Source organism: Petromyzon marinus, chromosome 48, assembly GCF_048934315.1.
Source record: "Petromyzon marinus isolate PM22_M1 ecotype Great Lakes invasive population chromosome 48, UKy_Petmar_22M1.pri1.0, whole genome shotgun sequence".
NCBI lineage: Eukaryota > Metazoa > Chordata > Hyperoartia > Petromyzontiformes > Petromyzontidae > Petromyzon > Petromyzon marinus.
The window spans coordinates 9,802,731-9,823,307 of NC_133714.1; the positions used below are offsets into that span (position 1 = coordinate 9,802,731).

Consider the following 20,577-nt stretch of genomic DNA (forward strand, 5'->3'; position numbering starts at 1 on the left):
GCGCCTGTAGCATATGTTATTTAAAAAAAAAACACGCACATTTTTAAACACACATTTTTAACTTGCATAGTAAAGTAATTGTATTTTTTCATTCGCTATGCGGCCAGGTAATACGGCAAATCGCTAGCCTTAAACACCCTAGTCGTTCATAAAAGTTGAAGGCGGTATAGTACTATAGTAATAGAGCAAGTGCAGAATCGCTGAATCGGAATTGATATCTTGAAAGCATTTAGCGTGGGGCCCTTGAAAGTGCGGGGCCCGTAGCTACTACACATGTAGCTACTACACGTGCAATAGCTACTACACGTGTAGTAGCTACTGCACGTGTAGCTACTGCACGTGTAGCCACTGCACGTGTAGCCACTGCTTGTGTAGCCACTACTTGTGTAGCCACTGCACGTGTAGCCACTGCACGTGTAGCCACTGCACGTGTAGCCACTGCACGTGTAGCTACTACATGTTGTAGCTACTACATGTGGTAGCTACTACATGTTGTAGCTACTACATGTGTAGCTACTACATGTGTGGCTACTCCATGTGTAGCTACTACATGAGCAGCCACTGCATGTGCAGCCACTTTTGCTACTACGATAATCCGGCACTGGGCCGACGCCTTTCCCAATAGACAGCAGGGGTTCAGCAATATCCAGGGCGGCCTGCCGGAGCGGAACCGCTAAGCCCCACGCCCATGGCGTCGGTTTGAAAGACGATCCCGGGGATGAGCTTCCGCCTGGTCGCGTGCGGAGTCCCGTCTCCCCGCTGATGAACGACGAATGAATAATCTGCAGCAGCTTGTCTTGCGAGTGTCCTTCCAGATTCAAGGCCTAGCGTCAAGTCTCGACTGAGCGAGCGGCCTCGTAATACTGAATCACCCGTCGAGGTAACCCCTCGCCAGTCAACTCATCCAATGCATTTTTCACTCCCAGCATACATTCAGTGCCGGATTTTCCGAGTAGCGAAAGTAGCAAACGCTACGGGCCCCGCACTTTCAAGGGCCCCGCGCTAAATGCTCTCAAGCTATCAATTCCATTTCGATTTAAAAGACGCTGTCCATGCTTGGCAGTGTTCACTCAAGCGCTGTCTTCCGGACAGTCCTGTTTCTTCACCTGAGGAAGGCTACTTGTGTTGTGGCCGAAACGTCGTGAGAATTTTATTGTTATTATTTTTATTATTTTATTCCCATTCTACGTGACTTTACCGAAAGAACCCAGAAAGACTATCAATTGCAGTTCAGTGATTTTGCACTTGCTCTATTTACTATAGTACTATACCACCTTCAACTTTTACGAACGACTGAGTGTTTAAGGTTAGCGATTTGTCGTATTGTCCGGCTGTATAGAAAATGTACAAATGCGATTACTTTACCATGCAATATTTTTTTTTTACGTTTTTAATATTTTCGGGTTTATTTTAGGGGCCGCTCTGTGACAACATAACGCTACAGGCCCCGCACTAGCTTAATCCGGCACTGCATCCAACCATCACCCACTGCTTGTTTATTTCTCTCCCGAAACAACCCCCATCACATTTCCCTCTGAAGCCGGGGGCAGGAAACCTTGCAGAGGCCAGGCAGTGCTGCTGGGGTCCCAAGCAAAGCGCTCGGAGGCAACGGCTGCCGTCTCTCCGGGCATCGCTCGCCGCATCTGACTCCCAATAACAGACTCGTCCCACTGCGACTAATTCGTTATTTGACAGCGAATACTCTTTTCGATTTAAAGCTTTTCGTGACTGCAGGGATTCATATTCTTGGTTCTTTCGGTAAAGTCACGTTAGAAGGGAAACAATAAAATAATGCAAATCAATCAATAAAATTCTCACGACGTTTCGACTGCAACACAAGCAAACATCATCATCATCAGGTGTGGAAACCACAGCAAGAAAAGTTAGGGGGGGAAAAAACCCGCCAATTTTTTTCAAATTTTCTTGCCGTGGTTTTCACACCTGATGATGATTGCTTGTGTTGCAATCAAAACGTCGTGATAATTTAATTGTTTTATACCGTTTATTTTATTATTCCCCTTCTACGTGACTTTACCGAAAGAACCAGGAATACAGCGAACGCTCTGGTGCGCGTCTCTGTGTCTTTGTCGCCACCGTGGCATGTCTGGGACGCCGCCGCGTGACGCGGGAAGGGAGAGGTCATCCGCTCGGAGGCTCCCGCTGGGCAGGTTCACAGAGCGGGTCCCACTCATGACTTAACAACAACAACAACAGCAGCAGCAACTCCGCGCTGCTTCCAAAAAGACCCTTTCAGCAGCCTCTCACGCGCACCTGGCGCTGACCGATGTTTTGTTTACAAGCCCGACAAACTGGTTGGTTTTTTTTACTCCTCAGAGCTGGAATTTGGATCTGATTTAGTAACCAGCGGTGAGTAGCCCAAGGCCATGAGTCACCACACTCCCCCAGTCCCATCCCAGCCTCATCCCAGCCTCATCCCAGCCTCACCAGGGTCGGCTTCCGGGATTTGAACCCAGGAACGCCACAGTGTTGGCTCTGGGACACGGCCATGATGAGCCACCTGAGCCGCCTGAGCCACGTGAGCCACCTGAGCCGCCTGAGCCACCCGAGCCACGTGAGCCACCCGAGCCACGTGAGCCGCCTGAGCCACGTGAGCCACGTGAACCGCCTGAGCCACGTGAGCCACGTGAGCCACCCGAGCCACGTGAGCCACGTGAGCCACCCTGCCCCCTAGAACACGCACGGCGTGTAGCTCAGTGTAGCTCTGTGTAGCTCAGTGTAGCTCAGTGTATGGCACAGAATGACTCCAAGTTACTTAGAGATAGGTTCAGACCCTACCCAGGTTGCACTGGTCACCAGCAGTGCCAGTGTAGCCAGTCAACATCATCATCGGTAACACCACCACGGTGCCTCCCTGCGTAATGCGGGTGCACTGATATCTGCTAGCAGCCAGCCCACCAGCCGGTGGTTAACTTACACATTGTTACGACAGAGACTGGTGGTCAAAGCACAACTTTGATTTCACTCAAAGGTGTAATCGATGTTGTCTAACGCTGAGGGACGGATGAGCTGCGTGAACCTGTGACCTTCCAAACAAAGTTGAACACGATAGCCAGCGAGAGCACCGCTCCACCAGACGCTACCGTCGATAACCACGACCGCTGGCGATCACGGACACGGCACTGGGTCACAGTCACGGACACCGCCATTGGTCAAGGTCACGGACACCGCACTGGGTCACGGTCACAGACACCGTGCTGGGTCACGGTCACAGACACCGTGCTGGGTCAAGGTCACGGACACCGCCCTGGGTCACAGTCACGGACACCGCCCTGGGTCATGATCACGGACACCGCGCTGGGTCACGGTCACAGACACCGCCCTGGGTCAAGGTCACGGACACCGCCCTGGGTCACGATCACGGACACGGCGCTGCGTCGCCTTCTCCGTGAACCACGTTGGTCACCGCGGCTGCGAGGGGACGCGGCGTCTACGCTACGTCCGGACCACACGCGCGGCCGCGATCCCATCGCATGTGGGCACAGAGCATTCTAACGCAACGCAAACAAACACGAGTGGCTTAGAGAAACAAATACACGCAAATAAGTCAATAAACGCACGAGGCAAGCACTCGCAATGGAGAGACGCCGTTCACGAAGCAAGGATAAGATCAACCGGAGCTCCACAAGTCTCCCTGCTCGAAACGAGCGCCGGGAATCGCTCATATTTTCCTCGGGCAGCCTGAAGCAAGCGGTGGAAATTCCACATTGTCACGGCAGGAGCAAGCCTCTCGATGTGACGGCCACTTTGGACGCCCACATTCTGGGATTACTGGGCAATTGCAGCCCTCACGAGAGGGCCTTCGACGTCAACCCGCGACCCGGCCGGCTCCGCACTGCACTAGAGGGCATCCCATCCCGTAAGGCGGGGTGTGAATCTTGCATGCATCTGTGTCGCACTTCCGCCGCACCGTACGTCACCAGCCGTGCTAATCGGAGGCGGGAACCTTCGTGGCAAGTGCACGACACGGGAACCACGACCGGGGATGCTTCCGTGGAGTCCGCCGAGCTGCAGAGACATCCACCTGGCCGCGCTCAGCCCACCCCATCACAGTCCGGGCCTTTGGGCGTTTTGTTTTAGGGTGGCAGCAGGAATGCGACTTGCACAGAGACCTGGTGCCGGTGTTGCTGTGCTGAACGTCATCACAGTCATCTGCACAGTTCGGATAGTAGTAGACCTCGCGTTGGCTGGGAAGTGTGCGCGGGGTTTGTTCAACTGCGGGAAAGGTGGTCAACGCCGCAGCAGGGAGAGACGGGGGCCAGGCGAGAGAGGGAGCGAGGTGCGGGCCCTGCCAAGCCACCGCGCCCACCTCACCAACCCCATCCACCACTACCTCACCAACCCCATCCACCACTACCTCGCCACCACCCACCGCACCCACACATCTGTTTAAACTTACTAAGCAAACAGGGGGCAGGAGGACCGCCCACACCGCCGGCGTGGGTGACTACACTGCACACACGCGCACACACACAGAGAGAGAGAGACTGTTCTATTCTTTGGCTCTTTCGGTAAAGTCACGTAGATACAAAAATAAGTGAGTGTACTGGCAGTCTATAATGTAGACTGTAGCCTGGTGCCTAATCGGAGTGAGTGTACTGGCAGTCTGTAATGTAGACTGTAGCCTGGTTATTAACCTGAGTGTACTGGCAGTCTGTAATGTAGACTGTAGCAATGGTTATTAAGCTGGGTGAGTGTACTGGCAGTCTCTAATGTAGACTGTAGCCTGGTTCTTGCCTATGAGGGCAGCAATGTGTTCAAGGGCTCAATGCCAATGTCGCGGTTTAATACTGCTGCTGCTGCTGCCGACCATGGCGAGAGGGCTGCGAGGAGAGACACTGAGTGACCGTGTCCATTTGCTGTGCCTGCTACGGTGGCTCACGAACGCCACACTCCGAAGGCCCCGCTACCTTCTCTCATGCCGTGCGGGGCCCTACTAAGTTCTCACTGGAAGCGCTTCCCCCCCCACCCAACGATGGCTGTAGGCTACACAGGGGAGCTTTGTCTTTGTCTATACACATCTGGGTCAGTCCCAAGACCCGTTGCCAGCGTGCGCTGTCTCGCCACTCTCGACGGCTACTCGGCGATTCGCCTGAAATGGGAGAGACAGAGACAGGGGTCTGACTGTGGGTGTTTTGTGTGTGCACACGTGCCGGTGTGCGCACGCACACGTGCCGATGTGCGAGCGCGCACGTGCCAGTGTGCCACGTGCCAGTGTGCCACGTGCCAGTGTGCCACGTGCCAGTGTGCCACGTGCCAGTGTGCGCACGCACACGTGCCAGTGTGCGAGCGCGCACGTGCCAGTGTGACACGTGCCAGTGTGCGCGCACGTGCCAGTGTGCCACGTGCCAGTGTGACACGTGTTAGTGTGAGCGCACACGTGGCAGTATGCCACGTGCCAGTGTGCCAGCGCACGTGCCAGTGTGAGCGCACACGTGGCAGTGTGTGCCACGTGCCAGCGTGCGCGTGACTGTGTGGGGAGCGGCAGTGCGGTGGTTAGCGCATTGTGCTGCGAATCGGGCCACCCGAGTTCCAGTCCCCGTTCGCGGCCAACAGACGGCGATCTGAAACCTGTCCCGTGCCTCCCCTAGGTCGACTCAGCCCTACACGGGTACCCGGAGCGGTGTGTATTAAACATCGTGACTGGGGAGAGAGGCAGCGCGGGAGTTGTTCTGACTACACAACTCCCTCGTGCGCCATGCCGGCCTCCTTCATAGGTGCTCGCTAACAGCACTTGCCGCAATAGTCTGTGAAGGCTACACGGGGGGTCTTTGTCTTTGCGCGCGCGCGCGTGTGTGTGTGTGGGTTGCTGTCCTCACACTAACCCAAGCTGCCGATTTCATCGTCGCGAAAGTTTGATTGATGTGGGCATCACTGTCACGTGTTCATTGTGAAACACTATTCAAATGTCACGATCATCTCAGCGGGCATTCACATCGGAGTAATGGCGTGGGGGTTACTGGTGGCAGCTTTCTTGAGTCATCTGACTACAAAACACAGAGAGGTCCAAGACGTCGCGTCAATGCGCTGCTAGGAAGGCTCCATGCTGCGTGCTGTGTTAGATGGCACGGTCCGTGTTGTGTATCGGTGTGCAGGGCGTTGTGTTGGCACGGCACGCTCCGTGTTGTGTATCGGTGTGCAGGGCGTTGTGTTGGCACGGCACGCTCCGTGTTGTGTTGCTGCCACGCTGCGCTGAACATTGCCACGTACACATTCAGCATTGTTCCTGCACGGTCTCCATGCCGCAGCCTGGGACGATCTGAGCTGCCTGCGGCTCGAGGTGTCGCTCGTGGCGAGGCCAGAGGGAGGTGGAGTGAGCAGCGACACCCGGTGGACAAGGGGAGGATCGCAGGCAACTCGGACAAACCCCTGCCCAAAACGGGCCAAGCATTGGGGCAAGTGCTCTTCACCTTCGCCAGCGTGGCAATTCCACTTTCCCATGACTGGAGCCAATCTGTCCATAGGATGAGCACCGTTTACTTTATCATCGTGTAACCGCTTTCGACCGTCCCTGGCCTCTTGGCACGCTGCCCTGGGTCTGATGAACCTTACACAGAGAGACTCCCAACACTTGTGGTATGGGCGACCCCCCCCCCCCGCCCCCCAGTTGAGACCCCGGGCCCCCCCCCCCGCCCCGTGCCCGCCCCAGGGTTACTGAGGCCGCAGTTCACGACGGGAACGTCCAGGCGCGGAGCCAGGATTTTCAGCCAGGGGTGACATTCAACAAATGTTAATCTCAAGAATGATTTAGAGAGAGTCAGGCTGTTGAACTAGACGCCATCGGTTGGCGGGCACACGCTCTGACAATGCAGTTGCACGGAGTCCGCCAGACCGAGTGTCGTACACTTACACGGGGAATGTCACCCTCCCTGTCACCCCTGGCTCCGCCCCTGGGAACCTCCATCAGAGACGTCTCTGCAGAGCCGGGCGGCGCCGAGAAATTGTAACGAACGCCGAAGAGTACGCAACGGGGCGTGCGGAGGGAAAGAGTCGCGTGCTCGGGGCATTGCACCGAGGAGACCGAGAGGAGGCTCGCGCAGGGCGTGCAAATCCTGGACGCCTTTGGCGAATGTCGGTGCCAGGGCACGGCACGGCGGGGAGGAGCCACCAGGGCCCACGGTGGTGAGCCGACAGGAGGTCACTCGGAGCGCAATCGCTGCGGAGATGGAGCGTTGAGATCTGGTTCCAGAAATTACCCCCCCCCCCAAAAAAAAATTAAAGCTCAATATAATTCGATGTCAAGATTCAACTCGGCATCGTGAAACACGCACGGAGAGCCAGCTCTTGCGCGGCGCCCAGGATTGTAACAAGCGTGTTGGCACCAAACATCCTGAAAAGTCGGGTCACATATTTTAATCAAGAACGGAATTGGCACTGAGCGTCTTTCAAACCACCCGGGGCGCAAACCGTTGGAGGCCGGCGACCCAACACAAGCCGTGTGTAGTAGCCACCTCGACCCCAGGTTGTGGCGGTAGTAGGGCCTACAAAAAGAGTAAGGTTGTACAATTTTCTACTAAAAGCATCGACCCGATTCTATTTGTGCCGAACTTGAGCTATCCGTCCCTTGCAGAACACGGGGCCGCTGGTGCCGGCCACTGGCTCACCACTGGCTGGCCACTGGCTCACCGCTGACTCACCACTGGTTGGCCACTGGCTCACCACTGGCTCACCACTGGCTGGCCACTGGCTGGCCACTGGCTCACCACTGGCTCACCACTGGCTGGCCGCTGGCTCACCACTGGCTGGCCACTGGCACACCACTGGCTGGCCACTGGCTCACCACTGGCTGGCCACTGGCTCACCACTGGCTGGCCACTGGCTCACCACTGGCTCACCACTGGCTGGCCACTGGCTCACCACTGGCTGGCCACTGGCTCACCACTGGCTCACCACTGGCTGGCCACTGGCTCACCACTGGCACACCACTGGCACACCACTGGCACACCACTGGCTCACCACTGGCTGGCCACTGGCTCACCACTGGCTCACCACTGGCTGGCCACTGGCTCACCACTGGCACACCACTGGCTCACCACTGGCTGGCCACTGGCTCACCACTGGCTCACCACTGGCACACCACTGGCTCACCGCTGGCGCCAGGCGACGCGTCCGTGCATACGCGCGTGTCACGCGCGGTGAACGCGGGCGACCCGAGGGTGGATTTCACAGCCACAGCTCACATCAGTGGCGACGATCCGAACTGGTCCACCCACCGCCCCACCTCCACCAACCTGCATTGATCTAACCAGTGTGGTGAAGTATGGTCAAGACAAGAGGCCTTCATACAGCAGTGGACTTGCAGAGGGTTGTGCGTACGTAGTGTACTGTGTGTTTGGGTGTTTGTGTATCTGGGTGTTTGTGTATCTGGGTGTTTGTGTATCTGGGTGTTTGTGTATTTGGGTGTTTGCGTGTGCGCTTGTGTGCTGGTGTGGGGAGCGGTGGCTCCGTGGTTAGCGCATCACGCTCAGAACCCGGCGACCCGAGTTTGATGCTCGCCCACGACCAAAATCAGTGGCGATTATCCAAACTGATGCTGAGCCTCCCCGAGATCGACTCAGCCTTAAATGGCGTCCAGCGCAGTGTGCATCCATCAGCATTGGGGAGACAAAGGCGGCCGGGCGTGGTGCTGGCCATTCACAACCTCATCTGCAGTGCCGGCCTTCAAAGGGGCTCACTTACAGCACTTGTCTCAACAGTCTGTGAAAGGCTATATGGGGGATCTTTGTGTGTGTGTGTGTGCGTGTGGTATTTGATGTCCCACAGAATGTGTATTAGAGGATTCTGTTTGTTTTCATGAGGCTGGGAACGCAGTACAGAGTCTGATTCTCTAGAGATGACATACACACACACACACACTCGCAACCACGCACGCACATACAATACCAGGCGAACGTATACACACATACACACAGTTACACAAAGACAAAGATCCTTTGTATAGCCTGTAACAGACTGTAGGGGCAAGTGCTGTTAGCGAGCACCTATGAAGGCTACCGGCACAGCGCACGAGGGGGTGGGTGGCCAGCCACCACGCCCGACCGCCTTTGTCTCCCCAGTGGCGATGTTTACACGCCGCACCAGGTACTCATTTGAGGCTGAGTCGACCTAGGGGAGGAGCCCCAGGACCGGTTCAGATATCCGTCACCGGTGTTGGCCGTGAGAAAGAAATGGAACTCGGGCCGACGGGTTCGTGGCGCAGTGTGCTAACCGCTGCACCACTGCTCCCTGAGCGATGGCGTAAAAAAAACCCATACACGCAGTAACACAAACACACGGGTACAGATTATCTGCTAATTATGCAGATGTTGCCTCAAGAAGATGATTCCTGGTCGAAATACAGTGTGAGGGCAGGAGCGAGTGTGGTGGTGAGCGTGGTGGTGAGCGTAGTGGTGAGTGTAGTGGTGAGTGTTTAGGTAGTGTGAGTGGTGTGGTGAGTGTTTAGGTAGTGTGAGTGGTGTGGTGGTGAGTGTGGTGGTGAGTGTGGTGGTGAGTGTGAGTGTGGTGGTGAGTGTTTAGGTAGTGTGAGTGTGGTGGTGAGTGTGAGTGTGGTGGCGAGTGTGAGTGTGGTGGTGAGTGTGAGTGTGGTGAGTGTGAGTGTGGTGGTGAGTGTGAGTGTGGTGGCGAGTGTGAGTGTGGTGGCGAGTGTGGTGGTGAGTGTGAGTGTGGTGGTGAGTGTGAGTGTGGTGGTGAGTGTGAGTGTGGTGGTGAGTGTGAGTGTGGTGGTGAGTGTGAGTGTGGTGGCGAGTGTGAGTGTGGTGGTGAGTGTTTCGGGAGTGTTATTGTGGTGGTGAGTATGGTGGTGAGTGTTTCGCTTGTGTGAGTGTGGTGGTGAGTGTGGTGGCGAGTGTGGTGGTGAGTGTGGTGGTGAGTGTGAGTGTGGTAGTGAGCGTGGTAGTGAGTGTGTTGGTGAGTGTGTTGGTGAGTGTGGTGGTGAGTGTGGTGGTGAGTGTGATGGTGAGTGTGGTGGTGAGTGTGTTGGTGAGTGCGTTGGTGAGTGTGGTGGTGAGTGCGGTGGTGAGTGTGAGTGTGTTGGTGAGTGTGGTGGTGAGTGTGGTGGTGAGTGTGAGTGTGGTGGTGAGTGTGAGTGTGGTGGTGAGTGTGAGTGTGGTGGTGAGTGTGAGTGTGGTGGCGAGTGTGAGTGTGGTGGTGAGTGTTTCGGGAGTGTTATTGTGGTGGCGAGTATGGTGGTGAGTGTTTCGCTTGTGTGAGTGTGGTGGTGAGTGTGGTGGCGAGTGTGAGTGTGGTGGTGAGTGTGGTGGTGAGTGTGAGTGTGGTAGTGAGTGTGGTAGTGAGTGTGAGTGTGTTGGTGAGTGTGTTGGTGAGTGTGGTGGTGAGTGTGGTGGTGAGTGTGATGGTGAGTGTGGTGGTGAGTGTGTTGGTGAGTGCGTTGGTGAGTGTGGTGGTGAGTGCGGTGGTGAGTGTGAGTGTGTTGGTGAGTGTGGTGGTGAGTGTGGTGGTGAGTGTGAGTGTGTTGGTGAGTGTGGTGGTGAGTGTGTGTTGGTGAGTGTTGTGGTGAGTATGAGAGTGTTGGTGAGTGTGGTGGTGAGTGTGGTGGTGAGTGTGAGTGTGGTGGTGAGTGTGGTGGTGAGTGTGTTGGTGAGTGTGGTGGTGAGTGTGTTGGTGAGTGTGTTGGTGAGTGTGGTGGTGAGTGTGGTGGTGAGTGTGGCGGTGCGTGTGTTGGTGAGTGTGTTGGTGAGTGTGGTGGTGAGTGTGGTGGTGAGTGTGGTGGTGAGTGTGAGTGTGGTGGTGAGTGTGGTGGTGAGTGTGGTGGTGTGTTGGTGAGTGTGTTGGTGAGTGTGGTGGTGAGTGTGGTGGTGAGTGTGGTGGTGAGTGTGGTGGTGAGTGTAGTAGTGAGTGTTTAGGTAGTGTGAGTGTGGTGGTGAGTGTGAGTGTGGTGGTGAGTGTTTATATAGTGTGAGTGTGGTGGTGAGTGTGAGTGTGGTGGTGAGTGTGAGTGTGGTGGTGAGTGCTTAGGTAGTGTGAGTGGGGTGGTGGTGAGTGTGAGTGTGGTGGTGAGTGTTTCGCTTGTGTGAGTGTGGTGGTGAGTGTGGTGGCGAGTGTGAGTGTGGTGGTGAGTGTGGTGGTGAGTGTGGTAGTGAGTGTGGCCGTGAGTGTGTTGGTGAGTGTGTTGGTGAGTGTGGTTGTGAGTGTGTTGGTGAGTGTGTTGGTGAGTGTGGTGGTGAGTGCGTTGGTGAGTGTGGTGGTGAGTGCGGTGGTGAGTGTGAGTGTGTTGGTGAGTGTGGTGGTGAGTGTGAGTGTGTTGGTGAGTGTGGTGGTGAGTGTGTGTTGGTGAGTGTTGTGGTGAGTATAAGAGTGTTGGTGAGTGTGGTGGTGAGTGTGGTGGTGAGTGTGAGTGTGGTGGTGAGTGTGGTGGTGAGTGTGTTGGTGAGTGTGGTGGTGAGTGTGTTGGTGAGTGTGGTGGTGAGTGTGTTGGTGAGTGTGTTGGTGAGTGTGGTGGTGAGTGTGGTGGTGAGTGTGGCGGTGCGTGTGTTGGTGAGTGTGTTGGTGAGTGTGGTGGTGAGTGTGGTGGTGAGTGTGGTGGTGAGTGTGGTGGTGAGTGTGAGTGTGGTGGTGAGTGTGGTGGTGAGTGTGTTGGTGAGTGTGGTGGTGAGTGTGGTGGTGAGTGTGGTGGTGAGTGTGAGTGTAGTAGTGAGTGTTTAGGTAGTGTGAGTGTGGTGGTGAGTGTGAGTGTGGTGGTGAGTGTGAGTGTGGTGGTGAGTGTTTATATAGTGTGAGTGTGGTGGTGAGTGCTTAGGTAGTGTGAGTGGTGTGGTGGTGAGTGTGGTGGTGAGTGTTTCGCTTGTGTGAGTGTGGTGGTGAGTGTGGTGGCGAGTGTGAGTGTGGTGGTGAGTGTGGTGGTGAGTGTGAGTGTGGTAGTGAGTGTGGCCGTGAGTGTGAGTGTGTTGGTGAGTGTGTTGGTGAGTGTGGTTGTGAGTGTGTTGGTGAGTGTGTTGGTGAGTGTGGTGGTGAGTGCGGTGGTGAGTGTGAGTATGTTGGTGAGTGTGGTGGTGAGTGTGAGTGTGTTGGTGAGTGTAGTGGTGAGTGTAGTGGTGAGTGTGGTGGTGAGTGTGTTGGTGAGTGTGGTGGTGAGTGTGAGTGTGTTGGTGAGTGTGTTGGTGAGTGTGGTGGTGAGTGTGGTGGTGAGTGTGAGTGTGGTGGTGAGTGTGGCGGTGAGTGTGAGTGTGGTGGTGAGTGTGGCGGTGAGTGTGTTGGTGAGTGTGTTGGTGAGTGTGTTGGTGAGTGTGGTGGTGAGTGTGGTGGTGAATGTGAGTGTGTTGGTGAGTGTGGTGGTGAGTGTGGTGGTGAGTGTGGTGGTGAGTATGAGTGTGGTGGTGAGTGTGGTGGTGAGTGTGTTGGTGAGTGTTTTGGTGAGTGTGGTGGTGAGTGTGAGTGTGGTGGTGAGTGTGGTGGTGAGTGTGAGTGTGGTGGTGAGTGTGGTGGTGAGTGAGGTGGTGAGTGTGAGTGTGGTGGTGAGTGTGTTGGTGAGTGTGAGTGTGGTGGTGAGTGTGGTGGTGAGTGTGTTGGTGAGTGTGAGTGTGTTGGTGAGTGTAGTGGTGAGTGTGGTGGTGAGTGTGGTGGTGAGTGTGGTGGTGAGTGTGAGTGTGTTGGTGAGTGTGGTGGTGAGTGTGGTGGTGAGTGTGAGTGTGTTGGTGAGTGAGTATCGTGGTGAGTGTGGTGGTGAGTGTGAGTGTGGTGGTGAGTGTGGTGGTGAGTGTGGTGGTGAGTGTGTTGGTGAGTGTGGTGGTGAGTGTGAGTGTGGTGGTGAGTGTGGTGGTGAGTGTGGTGGTGAGTGTGAGTGTGTTGGTGAGTGTGGTGGTGAGTGTGGTCGTGAGTGTGGTGGTGAGTGTGAGTGTGTTGGTGAGTGTTGTGGTGAGTGTGATCGTGAGTGTGGTGGTGAGTGTGAGTGTGGTGGTGAGTGTGTTGGTGAGTGTGGTGGTGAGTGTGGTGGTGAGTGTGAGTGTGTTGGTGAGTGTGGTGGTGAGTGTGTTGGTGAGTGTGGTGGTGAGTGTGAGTGTGGTGGTGAGTGTGAGTGTGGTGGTGAGTGTGTTGGTGAGTGTGTTGGTGAGTGTGGTGGTGAGTGTGGTGGTGAGTGTGTTGGTGAGTGTGGTGGTGAGTGTGTTGGTGAGTGTGTTGGTGAGTGTGGTGGTGAGTGTGAGTGTGGTGGTGAGTGTGAGTGTGGTGGTGAGTGTGGTGGTGAGTGTGAGTGTGGTGGTGAGTGTGGTGGTGAGTGTGGCGGTGAGTGTGAGTGTGTTGGTGAGTGTGGTGGTGAGTGTGAGTGTGGTGGTGAGTGTGGTGGTGAGTGTGGTGGTGAGTGTGAGTGTGGTGGTGAGTGTGGTGGTGAGTGTGGTGGTGAGTGTTTTGGTGAGTGTGGTGGTGAGTGTGGTGGTGAGTGTGTTGGTGAGTGTGGTGGTGAGTGTGAGTGTGGTGGTGAGTGTGAGTGTGGTGGTGAGTGTGGTGGTGAGTGTGAGTGTGGTGGTGAGTGTGGTGGTGAGTGTGGCGGTGAGTGTGAGTGTGTTGGTGAGTGTGGTGGTGAGTGTGAGTGTGGTGGTGAGTGTGGTGGTGAGTGTGGTGGTGAGTGTGAGTGTGGTGGTGAGTGTGGTGGTGAGTGTTTTGGTGAGTGTGGTGGTGAGTGTGGTGGTGAGTGTGGTGGTGAGTGTGGTGGTGAGTGTGAGTGTGGTGGTGAGTGTGGTGGTGATTGTGGTGGTGAGTGTGAGTGTGGTGGTGAGTGTGGTGGTGAGTGTGGTGGTGAGTGTGGTGGTGAGTGTGGTGGTGAGTGTGAGTGTGGTGGTGAGTGTGGTGGTGAGTGTTTTGGTGAGTGTGGTGGTGAGTGTGGTGGTGAGTGTGGTAGTGAGTGTGATGGTGAGTGTGAGTGTGGTGGTGAGTGTGGTGGTGATTGTGGTGGTGAGTGTGGTGGTGAGTGTGGTGGTGAGTGCGAGTGTGTTGGTGAGTGTGGTGGTGAGTGTGGTGGTGAGTGTGGTGGTGAGTGTTTTGGTGAGTGTGGTGGTGAGTGTGAGCGTCCTCACAGCTGCATGACGAGGTAGAGATGCGTCTTGCTCTCGTAAATGTCCTCCAGGGAAACGATGTTCTCATGCTTGAGCCTGAGCGTACACACACAGACATACACAGACACACACAGACACACACAGACACACACAGACACACACAGACACACACAGACATACACAGACACACACAGACACACACAGACACACACAGACATACACAGACACACACAGACAAAGATAAAGACACACACAGACACACGCGCGCACACACGCACACACACACGTGCGCACACACGTGCACACACACTGCGTTACCGCCAGACACCACGATTCAATCCCCACTGCAGGTGGCGGGTGACGCCAGCAGAGCTCAGAGCCGGCCCCTTCCGAGTCGTGGGTTCGGATCCAGGCTCTGCCCCACCGTGCAACCGTCACGTGTGATCCAACCCCCCCCACCCACCCCACCGGAGGTCCGTCTCCACCGTAGAAGACCCACGGGGAATTTGGCACAGGCAGAATAAAACACGGGGAGAATAGACGCGGGACGGTGCGCACGCGAAGGTAAGGCACCGATCCTAGCGCACGCATCGCGAGCGTTCGGGATCGATGTCCGCCGACATCGTTAGGGGCCGTCCATAAATGACGTAACGCACCTAGGGGGGGGGAGGGGGAGGGGGGGGGGGTGTTGAGAAATGTGACGTCACGTAAAAATGCGCAACTTTAAATAAATACAGACAGCACGTTCTACGGGGTCAAAAATCGCGTGACGTCATTTATGGACGGCCCCTCACGCCAAAACAATCCCTGCGGCGGTGGGTCACAGAAGCGTGCCCGAGCCGACAATCGAACCCACGTGGTCCCCGTGACTGCGACGCTGCGCCGCCGCCGCCGCCCCAGTCGACGGAGATGAGGTCACAAACCCAGGACTGTGACGCCACGAGTACGTCAGAGAGAGAGAGGCACGTGATGAACGAGCAATCTGCCATTGCCTTGGTGCACCAAGAGGGATATTGGTGCACATCGTGAAATCGCCTCGCCCCCTACCCCCCAACAGACCCCGCCCCCTACCCCCCAACAGACCCCGCCCCCTACCCCCCAACAGACCCCGCCCCCTACCCCCAACAGACCCCGCCCCCTACCCCCAACAGACCCCGCCCCCTACCCCCAACAGAGCCCGCCCCCTACCCCCCAACAGACCCCGCCCCCTACCCCCCAACAGACCCCGCCCCCTACCCCAACAGACCCCGCCCCCTACCCCCAACAGAGCCCGCCCCCTACCCCCCAACAGACCCCGCCCCCTACCCCCCAACAGACCCCGCCCCCTACCCCCCAACAGACCCCGCCCCCTACCCCCAACAGACCCCGCCCCCTACCCCCCAACAGACCCCGCCCCCTACCCCCAACAGACCCCGCCCCCTACCCCCAACAGACCCCGCCCCCTACCCCCAACAGACCCCGCCCCTACCCCCCAACAGACCCCGCCCCCTACCCCCAACAGACCCCGCCCCCTACCCCCCAACAGACCCCGCCCATCACAACCACTGCCGCACACCCCCCCCCACCCTTCTACAAACCCCCACCACTACCCCAAGCAGCCCAACTCCCCCCCCCTCCTCCCCCAGCGTGTCCCGGGTGGAAGGGGCGGGGCCGCAAGAAGAATGGGCGGGGCATAAAAAGGAAAGGCGCGGAGCTGAAAGAGTGAGCAGGTGGGCCCCAGAGAGGACGAACTTCCACGTCTATTGAAGGCAACAAACGCAGAGGAGATTTAAATGTGCGACAGGCAGCTAAGGGATAGCTTCAGTGCCGCCGATGCGGGCGCAGGCCAACAGCGTAATTAAAAAGCCAAACCTTGGTGCAGAGGAACGGAGCTGGCTGATGGATGATTTTCTCATCGGCTGAAAGGCAAACGCAGCTTTCACCGCTTACAGAATTAATCATCGTTAGACTGCAGCCGTCATACCCCTGAGCCTCGACACAAACAAGCGCTAATGAGAATCCCCGGGAAAATTAACCGGGTGTATATTTACAGACGCGCGCGCGCTCGCACGCACATACGAGTCGCTCAATTCAACGACACGTGACGGCGTTACGCAATCCGCTCACCGCAGCCAAGAGCTCGCGGGATGGCTCGGCCATCCACCCCATCTCTTCGGCGTTGATAAAATACGTACCCCCGCTCCGCGGCAGCGGACTTGAAAGACCGCCTTTGACCGTGGGAATGTGGAATTGGCGCACTGGCTCAAGTTGGCAAGCGCCATCGCCCTCCCCAATGCGTCTTCGCGCAGGAACCTGTGGAATTTTGACCGTAACACGAATCGAGGTGCCTCCGCGGCGCCGCTGCGCTTAGCCGCGTGGTACTTCACACCCAACAGAGGGTCCGTAAGCGCGCGATGTGTAAATTCCACATTCCTATGGCAAGGCCCGGTCCAATCCACGATCCAACGCAAGGCGTTCCCGCCGGCTTCCCTTCACGCGGCGGGGAGCGTTCCCACGGGGGTGCAGATGAGCGCCGTCACTCCCGTGGAGGCCCACCGAGCGAGTCCACGTCCACGTTGCCAAGCCGCCGGCTGGCGGAGGAGGAGCCCGCCAGGCGAAAGCCACTCGCCCCGGGGCCGACGCTACCCGTTCCACCGGCGGCGGTCAGCTCTTCCGCTTCGCTTCCCCGGACTGCGTCACCGATCGGCAGGCGTGCCCTCCCGCCACTGACGATAATTGACGTGACGAGCGGTGGTTTGGGCGGCTGGGAGCGGAGCGGAGAGCCGAGCGACGGCCAAATCAACGCGAACGCGACACATCTCGGTGGAGGGCGACCGGCCCGGGGGGCTCCGGCCAAGGAGCAGCCCCCAGTGGCTGTCTGGGGCCTTGGCTCAGGGTCAGAATCGTGGCCCCCAGTGGTTGTCTGGGGCCTTGGCTCAGGGTCAGAATCGTGGCCCCCAGTGGTTGTCTGGGGCCTTGGCTCAGGGTCAGAATCGTGGCCCCCAGTGGTTGTCTGGGGCCTTGGCTCAGGGTCAGAATCGTGGCCCCCAGTGGTTGTCTGGGGCCTTGGCTCAGGGTCAGAATCGTGGCCCCCAGTGGCTGTCTGGGGCCTTGGCTCAGGGTCAGAATCGTGGCCCCCAGTGGTTGTCTGGGGCCTTGGCTCAGGGTCAGAATCGTGGCCCCCAGTGGCTGTCTGGGGCCTTGGCTCAGGGTCAGAATCGTGGCTTGGCTCGAGGCTTCGGCCGCCCGCGATCTAATTGGGTTCACGAGCGCTCCGGGCCAATGGCGTCAGCCCCTCCATCGAAGGCCGCGCACACACACACACAAAAGCGAACATCACACTCACAATTAAGAGTCTCGCCCACATTCCAGCGATGAGGATTTCAAAAGGGGAGAGAGATCGGTTGGATTTCTCGGATCACATTTCTCATCTCCCGGGGGCCGCTCTCCGACACGTGGGGAGGTCCCACGGCTCGCTGCGAGACATCCGGAGGGGGACTTCTGCCCGTGATGCGACGTACCGGAATAACGGCACAATCGCTTGGAGTCCAAATGTCTCCGAGTTTGGGGGGGGCGGGGGGGGGGGTTTATGGTATTTTGTTTTGTTAATTTTTTTTTTATCATTTTCCGCTTTACTTTATTCCGTTCACCCAGGGTTTCCGTTGGGAACAAATGTGCATCCCAGTGTGTTGGCAGAGGCTCAAGCACAAGCCAAGCTCACCACCTCCATCAACCTCGTTGCTGCCTCTTATTAGAGAAAAAAAAACCCCATCAGACATCATTTCCTCATGAGATCGGCTGGTTATTGTCGAAGACACTCGGCAGTGCGCCATCCGGAAAATGTCGGATTGTACCGCGTGTTTGTTCGGCACGATGTCCGACGTTTCACCCCACAAGCCGGGAGCTGCTTCGGGCGAATAAGCGCCGGGCTCGCGGCACAAACCGCAACACAACCGCAAACAAAGCTCCGCAGCCGTAACGTGAATTGGGTTGACCGGGGGGCACTCTGAAGTAACACGGATCGAAAGTCCTTCCCATTGTGCACGCACGCTTTCTGTACACGTCACGAGCGGCGTGTGACAATGTTGGCGATGAAGAACGGCGACGATGAGCTCACACCCCTAACTGGCACCGCGGGGAAGCTGGGTTGGTATCCAGGCAGCAGCCAGCAGCCGCCTGCACAATCGACGCAGGCGGCACGCGCACACATGGGTCCAATCAGCCCATGTCCCCATGGCCAATGAGAGCACCAAGATTAAAAAAAAACGTGACAACGCGGATTTGACTGGTTTTTCCCCCCCCCCCCCCCCACTGGCCCAGCAAAGCTGGGCACCTGATGCAGGAGGGATGCCTCCTGTACAACAATCGGCCCTCTGTGGGCATCCTCATGTGGCTCTTGTCATCTCTCGTGGCCGCCCCTCCGACCCAGCGGCGCGCCACGCTCTTGATTAAGAGACATGCCGGGAGCTGAAGTGGAAATAATTGGTTGTAAAATCCCACCAACCCCCTCCCCCCGCCCCTTCCTCCATATATATGAATAAAAAATTACCGCCCACTCTAAAGCGGTAATTCCCAGATAGCACTTGAAGCGACGCGCAGCAGGTGACGGGGAGAGTTGCATAATTGGACATCGAGCGTTGTTCCCGCTCGCTCGCTCGCTTGCCCGCTCCGCGCACGGTGACAGCAGCTGTCAAAGCCGCTTCGCTCGCCACGACGCTCGCTCGGACCGTGGCTCCCCGCGGTGCCGGCGCTAAGAGCCAGACGGGCACCAGTGAGGGCCACGTTTAATGATCTCACAATCCCTCACTGGAGCCACCGCGTTTCATCCACAAATTTTCTTTTTTTTAATTTTACACATCCCATCAGTTTGGTAGTGTCGAACCAACGTTGCTGAAGTTACGCATTCCCAGAAGGCTTCAAATGGAGGGACAGGTGTGGGAAGGAGGCGTCTCGTCCGCCTACTCGCCACGTCGCTCCTCGTGTTCTCCGCAGCCTCGCTCGGTCCAAGCAACTCTGACCACGTGCCGTTTCTCTACGAAGCCGTGGCACATTTATCCAGGGCCCCACGGCGTGAAGTGCAATTTCCAAATATAAAGTCGATCTTCCCTCCCCCCCGCCCGCTCTCTGTCTTTCTCGGCTATCTGGCTAGTGCCCCTCAGCCCATTGTTTATTTCGCTGTTGTAATTACGAGAGTATGTTGTTCGTGCTAAAATGAAGCTGCTGCCGTGGTATAATGGTTAGCAGGGAAATGGACTTCTTGAAATCCAGAGGTCGTCAGTTTGATTCCATCTCTCCCGCCATGGCATTTAAAACACTGGTGCGCTCCTGTGCTCTCTCCCCTCGCGAGCCGAGGCCATCAATTCGCTACACGTGTGAAATTGCAAACGATGCACGGGAATACGGTTTCCCAGCCCGCATTGTGATTATGTTACGAAAGGTTTCCTTGCCCTTTACCGATGTGATTACACTCGAGAAAGTCGGTTAAATCACGGGCGGCTGAACCTTGCATTCAAACCCAGGCTCTCCGGCATGACATCAGCCCCGGCAGCTACACTGGCACAATCCACAAGCACGCGCGCCCGATTAATTACATAACCAGACGTGCCCACAAGGCAGCATTATGTAACACAGGAAAGAGAGGGAACGCTCGAGTCATGGGGGGAAAAAAAACAAAGTGGCACGGCACGCGAGCCGCGATGTTGCCATGGATTCCGCCCCGCCGGCGTGAGACGAGTGGCAAGCAATTGTCCTGGTGTGAAACAAGTGGCACCACAATTGTCCTGGTGTGAAACAAGTGGCACCACAATTGTCCTGGTGAGAGACGAGTGGTAAACAATTGTCCTGGTGTGAGACAAGTGGCAAACATTTGTCCTGTTGTGAAACAAGTGGCACCACAATTGTCCTGGCATGAGACGAGTGGTAAGCAATTGTCCTGGTGAGAGACGAGTGGTAAACAATTGCCCTGGTGTGAGACGGCCACCCTGGAGGTGTACCATGGTGGACTTCCGGGAGCGTCGACCATGGTACATGGAATCCAGATCGTTACGTTCGTAGTTTACGGCCTTAACGCCTCACTGAGTCTCAGAACTCCTTTTCAGAAGGGTCCTGGCTGCTGCGAATTTTGCAGGGAACTTTCAGCGGTGGGATGTGGTTTGGCCATCACCAGTTACCCATCGTGATGTAAGGAAACCAAAGAACCCCGAAAGAAACCCATGCAGAACAGAGGGAGAGAGAAGGGACAAACTGCACTCCACACAGAAAGGCGCCCGAGCCGGTAATCAAACCCAGGCCCTTCTTGCCGTGAGGAACGAGCGTCCCCACAGCGCTGCCAGCCGGCAGGGCGAGCGGCCGCGACTCGCTGTCGCAAGCGCGCGACTTCAAATCCCAGCAATCCTTCACCGCTCTTTGCTAAGCAAAGCGAGTGCCGGTTACGGTGGCGATCGTCCTGTTGAGAGACCGGCCGCCGCCACAAGAACGTGGAATTCTCCCCACACCGACTCGGGAGCACCAATTGAAATAAACGCAGGCCTGTGCGAGCAGGGAAGAAGAACATGATGACGATGATGAGCGCACTGTG

The 20,577-nt window shown here is 56.7% G+C and overlaps 1 protein-coding gene across 1 annotated transcript in view; it reads right to left on the reverse strand.

Annotated features, from left to right (window-relative positions):
- The window catches only part of LOC116952811 (calcium/calmodulin-dependent protein kinase type 1D-like), a 92,285-nt gene that overhangs the window by 40,025 nt on the left and 31,683 nt on the right, over nt 1-20,577 (reverse strand). The window contains exon 3 of the mRNA XM_032972480.2: nt 14,043-14,117. Within this exon, the coding sequence (XP_032828371.1) occupies nt 14,043-14,117 (75 nt within the window). The remainder of the gene's footprint in view (nt 1-14,042; nt 14,118-20,577) is intronic.